Source organism: Anser cygnoides, chromosome Z (assembly GCF_040182565.1).
Source record: "Anser cygnoides isolate HZ-2024a breed goose chromosome Z, Taihu_goose_T2T_genome, whole genome shotgun sequence".
Lineage (NCBI taxonomy): Eukaryota > Metazoa > Chordata > Aves > Anseriformes > Anatidae > Anser > Anser cygnoides.
Genome location: NC_089912.1, coordinates 76,919,708 through 76,935,492, shown reverse-complemented (window position 1 = coordinate 76,935,492; position 15,785 = coordinate 76,919,708). Strand labels below are relative to the sequence as shown.

Here is a 15,785-nt window from a genome sequence, read left to right as displayed (position 1 = left end):
CTTTATCCACAAGTCTGATGACAGAATTTCATACAGAAATAGTTATACTTGCATGTCAAGTTTCATTTACATCATTCACAAAGAAAACAGATTTCTTCCTTGATTTTAAGTAGAGAAATCTTCAATACAAAAGGAAAGCTTCAACATAAGAACTTATAGGCAATTTAGAAATATCTCACAATAGCTCCTCTAGGAAAGGCAGATCTGCATATAAAAGGTTACTGCACAAGCATAGGTCTTCATTCACCATCTGAATTTCTCTGTACACATCTTAAGGCAAATCAACTGCCATATTTAACCTTTGCTTTAGCTCCCCTGAAAAGAAGAATAGCCTACTTGAGACCTGTCAAAACTACATACTGTACTGTGAGCACAACAGAAGAAACTTCAAGTACTTACAAACTTCCTCTTCTTGGAAGGCTCAACTCCTTCTGCAAAAGAAAAGAGTTTACATTAAGAATAAAATCTCCTTTAATTGGATGTGACCTCTTTTTAGACAAGTACTCTATTCCTCCCATCCTACCAGCAGTAGATAAACAGATGTATATTTTGACTGTAATAAAAAAATACAGATTTTACATGTGTCTTTCACTTGTAGCCTTCTATTCTTATTCGAAGTATTAACATTAGCAACAGGAAAAGTCCAGGTCTTTTTATAGCAACAGTTAGCCTATTTTGAACGGTAAGATTTTTCTGTAACAGTGCTTTATTCAGAGCATGATACATTGGTGACAGTATTAAAACTCCCAGGAATCAGTGACAAAGAAATGCTAAACTCTTTCCAGCATCCATTGTTTGCAAAAGATGTTAGCAACAGGATCAAGACCTAAATAAGTGACCACTAACACCAACGATTCTCCACTGTGTGGTTTTAGGTGTTATTTTATTTTTTTACTAAAAAAGGATTAAATCCGCAACAGTTTGATCAATTATTAATCATTAAAATTCACTGCGATCTTCTACAAAGTACTAGCATAACAACAGAACCACTGTTAGACAGATGTTTCTAAAACTTTTGCTGAGAACAGTTAAACTACTATTTATGGGACTGATGGGAGAGTCTGCTAACTAAATCAGAACTCCAGATAAGCATCTTACTAGCATTTTTTGTGGAAAAAAAAAAACAAAAAAAAACATCACAAGATCTATGAAGTTTTGCCTACCAGAAATAAGCATGATATGAGTTTACCACAGGTAGATCGTCTCGTATTGTATAAGTACAAATAAATAACAGAATAGTTGAGTCTAGAAGGGACATCTAGAGATCCTTCAGTCCAAAACCCTGCTCCAAGAAGGACCAAGTAGACCTGGTTGCTCAGGACTGTGTCCTGTTGTGTTTTGAACGTCTACAAAGACAGAGTCTCCAAACCAATCTGGGCAATCTGTTATAGTGTCTAGCCACCCTCACTTTTTCTCCCATTCCTCACCTGAACTTATATTCTAAATGCTACATGAGTGAAGTCATCTTTACAATCCTGTTCAGCAAGGAGTGCAGCCTGCCTTTAAACAAAGGTAGAACTTGTCTGACCTACAGGATGTGCACATACATTTAAAGCTGGAAACCATCTCAAAGGACAAGGTAACATACGAAGATAATTCGAGTTATGTGAATGGATGTCTTCAGTCACTCATTTCCATTATTTTATGTTTATTTTTAATATCCTAACAAAAGACTGTTTTAAAGCACATAACAGATACTCCATTTCTATTCTAAAAGTTATTAAAGGAAATGATCTCAAAATTATCTTTAAAAAGTGTGTGTATATATGTATGCATGTGCATGCTGTATATGCATACACACATATACTCATTTCACTTAGTATATAAAATGAAGTTATAGGCATTGACCAGAAAATGTACATGAAATACAATTGAAGGGATAAAAATAGTTCAGTCAGGCACCTTAGAAAAGGCCGTAAGGGAATGAATAATTACGTATTCTTTAGAGACTTAAATGGTGTGCAGTAAATAAGGCAGGGGCTGCTAACTGAATGATAAGGATTAAAATATCAAGTAGCCGCTCAATTCCTGAGCACCGCCCATCCTGTTAACTGAATGAGGCAGGAAAAAATAGTGTGAAACAATGTAATTAGAGATCATAACGCACAGGCATAAGAGAGCAGAATTAAAGGCCTTGGTAACAAATTCTGGCACTTCCTAGGAAGTTCCAGCAACTGTTCAGAATTTGCAATTTAAAACAACATCTTTTAGCATAACATGTGCTTATATACAAAAGAACAGTTACACCTGCATACAATATTGCATTATGAAGCTGTGTAATTCCCCTAAATTGAAAATGTCACATTCATCACGAACAAAATGTAACTGCACTTCAGAACCCACGTACTTCCCTTTGTATGTTTTTTTTCTTTAATATTTACAATGCCATTGTGTTCCATTTCTAACATAAAACTTTACTTGTAAATTCTCGGCTTTGTCACTCAGTAATGGCCAATGACCATGGAAAAAATGCCAAAATGTAATGAGCGAGAATTGTACTTGGGTTTGCAGCTAATTTAACAGAGTTGCAACACTTGTTGCAAATTTGTTTCTTATGATTCATGGTTTGTTTTGTTTTTGTTTTTGTTTTTTTTTTTCCTCTTTTTTTTAGGCTTTTTTTTTTTTTAAGAAAAATTATAGGGGTTTGGTTATAGTTTATCATTATAACAGCACATGACAGACAATGCCTTCTGTGGACACTTAAAGTAACATTAATCTCTCAGCCCATTCCCATGCATGCCATCCTCCAGGATTACTCTTGATCACTGAATACAGCTTCAGTAATTTACTGAAACTACCCTTAGGTAAAACTGTTAAGAAGTGCCAAGATCTCTTAGTACTAAGTAAAAAAAGTGAAACAAAATCTCGGGTGTGTAATTCATGCAGGAAGATTTACAAAACAATGCAAATAAAGATTTTGTATGCATGGATTTTAAAATACCCTGACAGTATACATATATATAAAATATATAAAATATTCCGACTGTGTGTGTGTGTATATAAATAAATATAAAAAACAACACCATCTTTCCTCGATGATATCTATAGCCTCATTTTTCCTATACATCACAGTGCTGATGTGAAAATGCCAGGTCACTTCCTCCCCCCATAAGTAACTCCAAGAAAAAAAATCACAATAGACTTAAGCCTGCTTTTCCTTCTCAGATCAGATTTAATTTTTTCAGCTCCCACATGATTGTGCATCATTTAAAACTCACCTGTCTTAACTTTTGAAGCTGTGGAAAAGCCTTTATCAGCTGTGTTTGTACAGACTTTCTTAATCCAAACCAGACTTGCCAGCATTATGCTTTCATTCTGATAGTACAGCAGAACTCCACAACAGAGTCTATTCAGAGCATGTGGAAAAAATTTAAACATGCTCTAAAAAGGGCCAGTCTATAAATTATAGATGAATTATATAGAATATATAGAATTATATAGGTAAGATAATAACAAATATAGAAGATACAGAATTATATGGGTGAGATAATAATGAATAACCACTTATTACTAGATAGATAAAAACCACCAGTATCTTTTATAAGCTAAACAGGCAATTTTTACTCAGTTTCTCCCAGCTGCTTTAGTCAACAACCACTGAAAACAAAGAAGCACCGAATGATACCAAAAATCACCCAGTTCTTCATCCTTGCAACTCTAAGGCTCATATCTCAGTTACACTAGAAATGACCTGTAGCTCCCTGAAGTTCTCTAGCATTATGCTGCTTCCTTTCTGAGGGGGCTCAGTAAGCCTTAAGCAGAAGACCAGTTGTGGTAGTCCTACTGCACAGCATCCAACACAGGCCTACGGACTGCCATAGGGAAAAACATACCGGTGTCAAGATCTTCAGGTCACATACTTATCAGAAAAGACACTGGAGTATTAAAAAAATAAAATAAAAAATCCTTCAGTACCACTCTGTATGGTTCTCAGGGACCATCTTTGTCCCAGAGGATGACACCATGCTCTTCTGCCCTTGCCCTGCATGGAATCCTCCTCAGGAAGTTCCAGTTTTGCTGTTTTTAGGGCTGTTTCATTCCACACCAGTCACACAAAGGAGACTAAATGGACCACACACTCTTGCCCTTGAGGCCCTTTATGTCAAAAAACGTGGTCTGAAAACATAATAAGCCTTGTCTCAGGTTCAAGAGATCTGTGCAAGTCTGTGCCAAATTGTTGTGATGATGCAGTAAGACTCCCATACCAAATTTAATTGCAGCTATCGTTATCAGTTCAAATTCCATACTCTGTGCATTTTACCATTAATAACATAGTTTCATAGCAACAGATGCTTTTTGATCATTTCAGTAATTATGATTCTTGCTCTGGTTCTACACATCTATTAAGACATTTCAGTCTGGTCAAGTTCAGTCAGTGTACCAGAGTGCAGATAACCAGCCTTATTAAAAGACCATAGACTGAATAAAGGACATTACACTTTTTTTCTGGGTCAAAGTCTTCAGCCCACTAACTAGAGAAATTGTTCAAATAACAGAATTAAATAAAAAGGTTTACATGACAGAGTTGTCTTAAAAAAAAAAACACCTAACTTCATCTAGTTTCTTGTAAATATTGACAGCAAATTAGAGAAAACTCTAATATTGAATATGTCCTCCCCTATATGAGAAGAAGTAAAGATGCCATTAACTTATTGCTGGGTTCATTTTTAAGAAAATCAATAAAGAGCTGACACATTCATAAGCTGCTTCATAAAGATGTAGCTAGTGTTGTCAATACAGGTACAGCTCAGTTTGCTTCATCTTCAAACAACAATTGCAAGGTTCTCAAATATTCAGAAGTCTTAGATAAGAGAGTTTTCAGCTGTCAGCGAAGTAGGCTGAAAAAGAAACTTATTTTTTCAGGAAAAATTTTAGTAGTGCATTCTTCAGAAGGAAAAATCTTAAATATGGAAAAAATCATAGAAGGTTTTTTACCCTGTTGGTCTACTCATCCATCATTGGCCATAAGCATCTGAAGGCTTCCTGGTAATGTGTATTATTTAATACACAACTAATACACTGAATTAATAACAGGTTAACACTAACATTAACACAGCATTTATAATAGTAGGAGGGAATAAAAAACAGCCATGGCACACATTTCACCTTCTTATCAAAACTACTGACAAGAGGGATGTTGTGAGGGAAGAACATGAAGACTTTTCTTAAGTAAGCAATTATTATCTTTTTGCTGAAGACATGTTGGAAGATGCCAGATCTTTCATTGGTATGTGAGAACAAGGGAAAAAAGGCAGGGCGAGAAATGTAAGTATAGGATTGTTTTGATCTGTCAGGGGAAGGGCTTGCACTGTGCCTTTTACACGCTCATCTTGGCTCATTTATAAGATTAATATATCAAGTCATCGTATTAATCCAGTCTAAGTATCTTCTAAGCAAGGCAAGGGGAGGTTATGCTTTTTAGTTGATTGCTTCCAACTTTACCAACACTCTGTTCTTCAGATTCACGTAACACATTACCAAGGGTTACTGTGTGGAAAAAGATCAATCACCTCAAATGCCCAGTGTTGGTGTCCCACATCAAATGCCTCTCTCCTGCTGTAATTTTGTTTCTCTGTCAAAGGTGCCCTTTTGCTCTTATGCTAACTTACAATGTTTCCTGGTTCCAAGCACTGTAAAGCCTCTGCCTCCAAAAGTTTTCCATTAACACTACAGTTGAATTTTAAGAGTTTCTTCTGACTTTAAATTTCCAGCTCAAGACTACTAACCAGTTCTCTGCACTTTCTCTGAACATTAAGATAACCTCACTCAGACCTGATTTCTTACATAACAGATGTAACTATAAAATTGTTCTGCCTTTGAGATAACCAAGCGAGTTCATGTTTGGGCCACCTCTTTCTTTGCAGTTCTAGTCTGACTTAACATGTCCAAGATGCAATTCAGTATTTGCTCTTCTTATGAAAAGTGATTTGTACCAATACCTTCTTCACTGGCAACATAAGTCTCAGTTACCACTTATTTCCCCTTCCTGCACTAGCTGCCAAAGATACAGGTATTACTATTGCCTTAAACTGAACTCTGATGTTCTGCCTGCCAGATGAGTTTTTCACATTTTTTCTAGTCATCCAGATGCAGCCAAATCTTTAACAGGTGTCTTTTTTTTTTTTTTTTGTATGTACCCACAGCAATTAATTCAAAAGCCATCTCTTCACAAGTATTTTCATGAACAAAAATTGCTGCTTCTGCATTTGCAAGTTCTGCAAGGCAGTTGCTACGACTCTGGAAATACTGTTCACAATTCTCCCTTGTCACCTACCAAATATTTCTTGGCCAAGAACACAAGGCTGCTATTAAATATTTCAGGTGCATTTTTAGCTTATACGTTCTGCATGTTAACTTTCTCCCCTCTCATACCAAACACTAAAAAAAAAAGTGCAAATTATGAACTTGGAGTCACAAATCAGCCAGAACTACTGTATACTTTAACAGGAGATAAACTACAAAATTAAGAAGCCCCTTAAGCTCAGATTTAACCAGAAAAGGCCACATTTTGCCTACTTCGATGTTCTGCATTCTACACAACTCATTTTTATTCCCTCAGTTAACTTCCGTGCTTTTGTTACAGGCACTGCTGACTGCCTCTTTCAAAGCAGAAACATATCTGTGCATCAGCTCCATGGGTACTTAAATGTGGTGTAAAAGGCATACCCAGACGCCTACTTAAAGCTAGGCATTGTTAATTTAAACGCAAATTAACTGGATTAAAAAGAAAGCCTAACAGGCTACATATATAAAACATAATAAAAAGAAATCAATTGCTTTATGTACAATATGGAAGCAACGTAAATAATCTATATGTATTTTCCTATAGATGAACCAGATACTATGGCAATGTTAAGGTTTATAACAGACTGAACTAAGTTAACAGCAGTTAGACATGTTTCATTTTACCTAGTATTCTTCTATGAACTGTTAACATTAGGAAACCTTGAATCCTATGAAACAAGGTGGAAAGTTTCAGAATGATTCCATGTATTAACAGTAAGCATTTTCCTAAGAAGAACACTATATATTTTCTGAAGTCCTTCCAATGATGGGATCTGCAATAGCATTTAGCAACTGAAAGAACTTAGTAAGACTTACATTGGGTAAGAGATACCATACAAATGACAGCCACTGATTTTTTTCAAAAAAATAAACATAGATCAGTGAACAGCTCCCAGACCTGAATAAAAAGGCTTTAACTGGCATTGTTTTTAAGTAGACAGTGTATTACAATGGCTTCTTCAGAGACAGTAGCAAAAATCTAAGTTGATGACTAGTAGTCAAAGATATTCTCTGAAAAGATAACATAGCAGTCAGACACTGGAAGATGTTTTTGGAAAGCAGAATAAAATAAGTTTGACCAGATGAAAGAAGAAGTGCTACAAATATTGACAGGGTAAGTGATCACAAAAAAACATCCCTTTATGGGAATAAAACTCATAAACACAGAAAATGAGGGGAAAGAAGACAAATTTTTAAAAACATGTATATTGGCATATCTAATGCCAATTTGGTTATGTCAACCGAATCCATCAATGTTCAATGCTTCAGGGACATACTGCATCACTTAAAAAAGTACAAGGACTGACTGTAGCAGTAACCTACTGGCCAAATGAGAAACAGTAATGCAGTTAAGAATTAATGCTATTAAGCATAGTCTGAGTATCTCCACTGTATTTTAAGTTTTCAGCCGAAAGCAGCAGTGGCAAAACACAGAAGTTCCACTTCTTTACAACAATAATGCAACATGGCTTATTTGCAGAGCAGATACTGTTATTAGTAACAGGCTAAAAAAAAAAAAAAAGGCATACTCAATGAGAAGCACAAATCCCCTTCAGAGAGAGCCATTTGACAGCTGCCAAAATTAATGCAGTAAAACTTTGTTTTCATTTTAAAGTCATCCAGTCTTTACTTCTTTCGAATACTTCCTAGTAAAATATAAGAGAAAAATATTGCTTTTGGTTTTATTTGTTGCCATGTTGCATTCTGAACTTTATTATCCCAATCTTTTAAAAATCAATAACCTACTATGTTTCTTTACCTAAAAAGTGTGAAATTTCTGAGAGAATTTTCCACTTCAAAGTACACAAAATCATTCCATCTAACACAGCGTCAGAAAATCCATGCTCCCTGCTGACCTGCTGTTGTAGAGCCTGTGTCACCCGTTGGCAAAGTACCATATCACCTCATGACCAGTGGAGAAAATGCACTGACTGCAAAGTGTTTGGAACACCAGTGTTAGCTAGATTCCAGCTACCAAGCTGACACAAATACTCCCATCTTTGTAACTGAAGAGTGCTATCACTGATAAAGGGGGAAAGAGAACGAATTAAAATAAATAAATAAATCACACAAGCCACCATACACCAGCTGCCTGCAGAACTGTTCAGCTGAATAAATATAAACAATGATACAGTTTACCAGAGCTGGAAAACCCTAAATCTGCACTGAGTAAAGCCATGGGTTTCTACAAGTTCTTTTAATTAAGCATGAAAAGCAGAGGCTTTTTAATGGACATACCTACACAGGATTTTACCTACCATTAAAAAGCAAAAGAATAAAGCAACAACAGCATGCAGTGGCTAGCTTCGGCACTTCTCTCCTCAGTTCGACAGTGATGTGGATCACAAACTGGCTGAACATCTGGACCTGGAGAGCAGTGCTCAGAGATGCAAAGTTTAACTGGAGGTGAGTAATGAGAGGAGTACCCCAGGGTCAATACTGGGTTCAGTCCTGTTTAACATCTTCATTAACGATCGGGATGATGAGGGTAGAGTGCACCTTCAGTAAATTTACAGACAAATTTACAGACAACAAGAATCTCATGAAAATCAACACGGAGAAGTGCAGAGTCCTGCACCTGGGGAGGAACAACCCATCACCAGGACAGGCTGGAGGCCACCCAGCTGGGAAGCAGCTCTGCAGGAAGGGACCTGGGGGTCCTGGTGGGCACCAAGCTGAACGTGAGCCAGCAAGGTGCCCTGGCAGCTAAGAAGGCTGATGGCATTCTTGGCTGCATCAGGCAAAGCATCACCAGCAGGTCAGGAGAGGTGACCCTGTCCCGCTACTCAGCGCTGGTGACACCGCAGCACCTGGAGTGCTGTGTCCGGTTCTGGGTTCCCGGTACAAGACAGACCTGGACATACTGGAAACAGTCCAGCAGAGGGCTACAAAATTGTCCAAGGGACTGGAACATCCCTCCTATGGGGAGAGGCTGAGAGCTGCGACTGTTCAGCCTGGAGCAGGCGAGGCTCAGGGGGATCTTGTCAGTGTGTATAAATACCAGAAGGGAGGGTGCAAAGAGGACTGAGCCAGGCTCTTCCCAGTGGTGGCCAGTGCCAGGACAGATGGCAACGGGCACAAAACAGAACCCAGGAGGTCCCAGCCAAACATCCGGCAGCACGTCTTCTACATCATCACAGCATCTTTGCTGTGCAGGTGACGGAGCACTGGCACTGGTTGCCCAGAGAGGCTGTGCAGCCTCCAGCTTTGGAGATCTTCGAAAGCCACCTGAACGTGGTCTTGGGCCACGTTGCTCTGGGTGTCCCTGCTGAGCAGGGGTTGGACCAAAAGGCCTCCAGAGGGCCCTTCCAGCCATTTTGGGATTCTTGACAATACAGCTGCTAAAGTCTTAAGACTTAAATACTTAAAGGAATCTAGTTCCCCTCCTCTTACCAGCATCAGATCATGATAGCTGACAATTCTGTTACAGTTCCAATTATACAGTGAGCATGTTCAGCAGCTGCTGTTAAACAGCTGTCAAAATCAATAACTAGAAGATAAACTGATTAAGCCTGTCTGCAGCATGAAAGACTCGCCTACATTTAAGCTTTGATTGCAACAGTTTGTGTTAGGCATTTCACAGAGGATGGAAGGGGCTAAAATGATTAAATAAAAAACCCAATCACGTTTATTCTTTTTTCCCAGGACTGGTCACTCCTAGCAAAACACCAGCCTTGCTCTACCTTGACACATTCACAATCATCAGCTTGAACAGACTCCATATGCTGAAAGGGGAAAGTACTTCTCTAGGAGCCTCAGAACTGAGGTCTGCAGCTGCTCTTCACACGTAAGGGTAAAGGGAAGATTCTCATCAGGCGAGGAACAAAGCTCACAAATTGCTCACTTTCCCACAAGAAATATATGAGCTACAGCAGAGGCAAAATAATTTTTTTTAAGCCTTCATCAGGCAACAAAAATACCTTACAGAAAAAAGGCAAATTTATATTTGCTCTGCTTGTCACTTCAGGTATCCCATACCTTATGCAATTAAAGGTCTCAAAATCAGAGATTTTGCTTAACACTGACATTTTAATCTGTATTTATAAATTCAAAGTTTTTCAGTTCAGCTGACCCCATGGCTTACTAGTAAGTAATACACTCCACTGATGTGGAAGATAGGCTCAAGTTCTAGGGCAAAGGTCACACTGGAAAAATTGAGACTGGCTGGAGAACAGCAAGGTAAATATTAACTCTGTTTGTGAAAACCATTTGTGTAACCATTTGTTAAAACAGCTTGGTCAAAATGAACATTTCTTTTTTTCACTTTAGTCTCATGCTCCTATCAACAAGCTGAAACTTATTTGTCTCCTACATAGCCTTAAGTGCACTGAAAGAGCCACACTAATTTCTGCCGCTCCCAAAAGAATGCACGTCCTATCTAACTTAGGGAGCAATATTCTCATGAGATTTTCTCTTTTCCTCCATTTTAAACTCAAAAACAACTCTTCATGGGCCTTCTCATTACACACCTGTGTTCTACCTCATGTTCTGCTTGTTTGCTGCACTTACTGCTTGATCGCAAAAAGCTATTGTCACTAGAACAGAACAGTTCAGTCAGAGGGGACCTTCAGAGATCACCACGTCCAACTGCCTGACCCCTTCGGGGCTAACCACAAGTTACAGCAGGTTACTGAGGGCGTTATCCACATGCCTCTGAGCACTGACAGGCGCGGGGCATCAGCCACCTCTCTGTGAAGTCTCTCCCAGCGTTTGACCACCCTCACGGTAACGGAATTTTTCCTCATGTCCAGTCTGACCCTCCCCTGGCACAGCTTTGTGCTCTTCCTTTGTGTCCTGTCATCGGTGAGGCTGCACCAACGCTAAACAGCAGGACAATCACCACGTCTGACCGGCTGTGCTGTGCTCAGTGCGCCCCAGGATGTGGTTTGCCCTCCTGGCTGCCAGGGCACGCTGCCGGCTCACGCTGAGCCTGCCGTCAGCCAGCACCCCCCGAGCCCTTTCCGCTGAGCTGCTCCCCAGCCACTCATCTCCAAAACTTGCCTGTGTCCTGCACTGCTCCGTCCCAGGTACAGAACCCAGCATTTGCCTTCACCAAACTGCACTGGCAGACATGCTGAGGGTGCATTCCACTCCTGCATCCAGATCACTGGTAAAATGGAACTGGCCCTTGAACTACTCTTCCTGTACAGTGGGCAAGAGACTACATCCTCATCACCAGCTGTTCCAGGCATCTCCAATTACCACTCAGTGCTCCAAGAAAAGAAGAATTGATTTCAACCTCTCCAAATACAATATGGGAGAAATCCCATGATCCTTATTCATACTACACTGCTCTCCCTGCTGATGTTATCCAGCTCCTTTAATTAGCGGCAATCTCAATTTTGAGTACCCACAGCAGTGAAGACAAGATGGAGAAGGTAATTTTTCTTTGGAGATCTGAATGTTTTTTTTTTTTTTTTTTAAGTATTCCCAATCAGAAAGGAATCATAACACCAACATTAGCCGTCTGCTATTTTTATCTGAAAGTCTCAAGATGTCTGCAACAACAGATATATCTTCTGCATCAATCACTGCTTGAAAAACTCTGATGCATGCAGGAAGCTCATGTCTAGGGAACACCAGCTTCCTAACACTGACAATGCAAGTTCCTAGATCGGTGTTGGAACATTGTGTGTAAGAATTTGTGAACTCTTGACATAAAGTAGATCACAGCCTAGGCAAGGTTTTCAGCTAAAAACAATGGTAGAAAGACAATCCTTCTTACATACAGAAAGCAAAAATAAAATATTGATAAATCCTCTTCCACTATTTATATCATTATTTGGTCTCTCTGTATCTGCTACCAATAAAGTCAGGTATATTTTATAAGTGTTTTTTTGGACTACTAACATTCTAGCAAAGCTGAGATTAGGATCCAGATAACCTTTTGGTTTATTGCCATTTTATAGCCAATTTCGTCCCACTCCTTGTCCAATATGGCAGATGGATTGTTCCAAGTCAAACTGCAGTAAATCACATCAGCAACTGTATTAAGTTTGTGCAAGCATTACATTTTTAAAATTCCCTTTTACCTTTGACTGATCATCCTGTTTACACCGTTAATAAGGTCTAACAGGGTAAGTGAAGGTTATTCGAATTTATATCTCTATTCAGTATGCTTGTTTGCAAGGTTCTGTTGTGAAATATCTAATAATTAATGGAAAGAACTCTCCAAAGGTACAGGGATTTCTTATGTGACTGGTAAAACTGTCCATCCCAAAGACTTCCTCGGTGCCCAAAAAGATTAAAATGGCAACTTCAATTACGCATCTCTTCGACATGAAATTAAAAATTGAAGAGTAGACAGATACAGCTTCTTCTCTACACTGTTTTTAAGCCAGCAGGAGGCAACACAATCTCAGAATCTGCAACAGGGAATGGTATAAAAAATTCTTCCTACTTCCTACATTGATTTATATGAGATATCTGACATGCTAAGTCGAGCACCTCTCACCTTTTCTGCATTCATGCTATCAAGACCAAAACATTTAAGAAAAGCACCAGTGTATTCTGGATAATAATTTTCATTATTGAATATAAGTGCATGCAGAATAAAATCATCTTTTGGGGGAGAAAAGTGGCTTTTTGATGACACAAATTTTATCTTAGTATGTTTGAAATATCTCCCAACAGTGACTTTTCTCTTTCTTTTTTCTTCAGTTCTGCAATTCTGTTCTAGCCCAACCCTTTTACTTATGTCCACACTATGCAGGCTTCCCACAAAACACTTAAATAAGGATGTATGCCCACTAATTTAACTACATCTGAAGCTTTAGAAGTTCCTCGGTTGTTTTTTTGTATACATACGGGCATTTACATAAGTCAAAGAATTTCTAATACTATTTCTACCCCAGCTATTTCTATTTTTAATCAATCAGGAGGCATGCAAGCACACGGATGGATGCCACACATTCAAAGTAACAGCTGCAAACTTCTAATTATAACTTGGTACTACCTTCTACAAAACAAGGGTTTTAGTAAGGAGAAAGGGGAGTATTGTATATTTATTTTGTTTCCATTTGGGGGAAGAAGTTTATAAAACTGATCTAATACAATGAATAATACACTAGTGACAGACTTACTTGTTCTGGAAACCAATTTTATAAGGAAGTCAACCCTAACTCGCCAAAGAGAGCACCCATGTGTGCTATCTGGCTGCAAACTATCTTCTGCTTCTATTTATATGTCTGCTAGACTCTCTATGACCTTTGGTAAATATAACCTTCTAGTAATCAATTGGCCATCAAATCAAATCAAATTACAAACTACTATCAGCTGTTGCCAGAGAGGAGTGTTAAGGAACTGTGTTTCTTTGCAGTCCCCAGCCTATAATGGATAATTTCTTTTTTAAATGAGATCATGTGATGCACAAGTTACAACAATACCTTACTCCTAAAGTAGACTCATAGGCAAGAAAACTTTTTTTTTTTAAAACCTTTATTTGTATATGCTGCAGAAATTCTTCAGTCTAAGTTCAATAAAGTTTACTGTACTCTAATTGCTAAAGTACTCACATCCGAATGACTTAAAACATAAATAAACTTAAACTCTGCTGAAGTGTCCTCTCTTTAAAATCAGCTTGGAGTTTTTCATTCAATTGATTGTTCTATCAGTGTTGTTGGTCTTTTTGCAAGCTAACAATATTCAAAGCAAACTTCATAATGGTTACAGATGTGCCCAAATTATAGTGCCAGCCTATATGGAACACAGTTTTATTCTTACCATTCTTACCAGCTTTAATCTTTTTACTGAAACACCACAAGAGTTTGGGAATAGTCTGAACGTTTTCCCTATGCCTCTTTCTCAACCTCCGTGCTCCCATATCAAATTGATTTTTGACCATTACCTTTCCCAGCTTTATAAATGAGTGCTTTCTTTTGCCTTTAATTATTTACAAAATTCCTGTAGCACTTTCTTTAACATTGTCTACCTGTGCTCAGTTTGTGATTCACAAAAAAGCTCCAAAAAACAAACTACCCTGTAACCTTTTAAGCTTCTGTTTCAAGGCACCACCAAATTATGAAATATAACCAGTAAAAGATGGGTACAGACTACACCTATGCTATCTCCTATGTACGCCAAAAACAAACTCCGCTCTGTGTGTTTAAGTGGACTAGTTAGAAACCTCTTTTTTTTTTTTTTTTTTTTTGGCATCGACACTGCCTGTCAGCTAGAAGATGCTATGACAACAAAAAGGCTACTTCAGATCGGCCAGACACCAGCGTGCAGCCAGCACCTCACCCATCCATCCGGGAGTAACTCAGGCTGGAAAGGACCCTGGGAGGTCACCCGGTCCACCTCTCCATGCAAAGCAGATGTAACTTCACAATGAGATCATGTTGCTCAGGGCCTTTTCCAGTCAAGATTTGAAGATGTCCAAGAATGAAGTTTCTGCAGCCCCTCTTGTCCAACTCCTTGCAGTGCTTAAACACCTTAACTGAGAAAAAGTTCTTCTGCCTATTCAGATTTTCCCCTTCTGGCAACCTGTGTTTCCTCTCGTCTTTTCACAATGCACCTCCACGAGTTACAAAATCTTCTCTATAACCATCTATTACACAGTGAAAGACTGCAACTAAATCCCTCTCAGCTTTCTCAATCCTAAACAAAGCCAGCTCCTCAGCCTCTTCGTGTACATCATGAACTCCAGTATCTCTCTTGTATGGGGGGCTCAAATCTGGATACAGCTTTTCAGATGCACCTGTAAAACGACAAACTGAGGGGAGTAGAGGGTTCATAGCAACTTACAGGCTAAGCACTTTGATTTTAAGTACTTTCTGCATGATTTGTGATTACAGCAACAAATATATAAGGGTCCTATTCATACCTTCAGCAGCTGTTTAGCACTAGTTAGGCAAGCATAATAGATGTTTCTGCTACTGTTTGTGGCTTCTCATTCTGCTGCCAAATGGTCACTCTTACCCCCAAAGCATAACGTGAGGTAAACCAATACTGATATTGATCGGAGCAAGTGCTGCTCCAATACCTGGGGAAAACCCAGAATAGTCTCTCTCAAGACATTTTTATGATTTCCCCTCACAGATGCAGGTATTAGCATCAGCTATTCCCAGCCTGGCAGAAAATTTCTGGCAAAGCAGACTGAAGACATGAGAAACCTATGGAGAAGCAGCTTGTTACTGTCTGAAGCCCAGCGTTCCCCAGCTTGCACCAAATCCATGAAGAACCACAATGCTAGACAAAAGCTTATGACAGACCTGTTGGTAGACAAGATCCACTGCGCAACAGTAGAGGTCACATATGCACACGATCCATGCCTGCAGCACTACCAGGGTGCTGTGAGGATCCTTGCCCAAGGCTTCCCCAGATGCAAAGTGTAGACTGAGGAATGAAGCAGAATACACCTCCCAAGGGCTTCTTCAGTTTAATTAACCAGAGGGTTATTGGCATTCTAACACTTCACAGAAAGTAGCTGGCAGACATAAACAACACATGAATACTGCAGCTGGCCATGCTAGCCAAGTTCACAGCCTTATCTTTATCTT

General features: G+C 38.9%; 1 protein-coding gene across 10 annotated transcripts in view; it reads right to left on the bottom strand.

Moving 5' to 3' along the window:
- Window positions 1–15,785, bottom strand: part of MAST4 (microtubule associated serine/threonine kinase family member 4) — a 296,506-nt gene that overhangs the window by 157,705 nt on the left and 123,016 nt on the right. For all 10 annotated transcript variants that reach the window (XM_048079537.2, XM_048079538.2, XM_048079540.2 and 7 more), the window contains one exon: window positions 400–431. In XM_048079537.2, coding sequence (XP_047935494.2) covers window positions 400–431 — 32 coding nt within the window. The remainder of the gene's footprint in view (window positions 1–399; window positions 432–15,785) is intronic.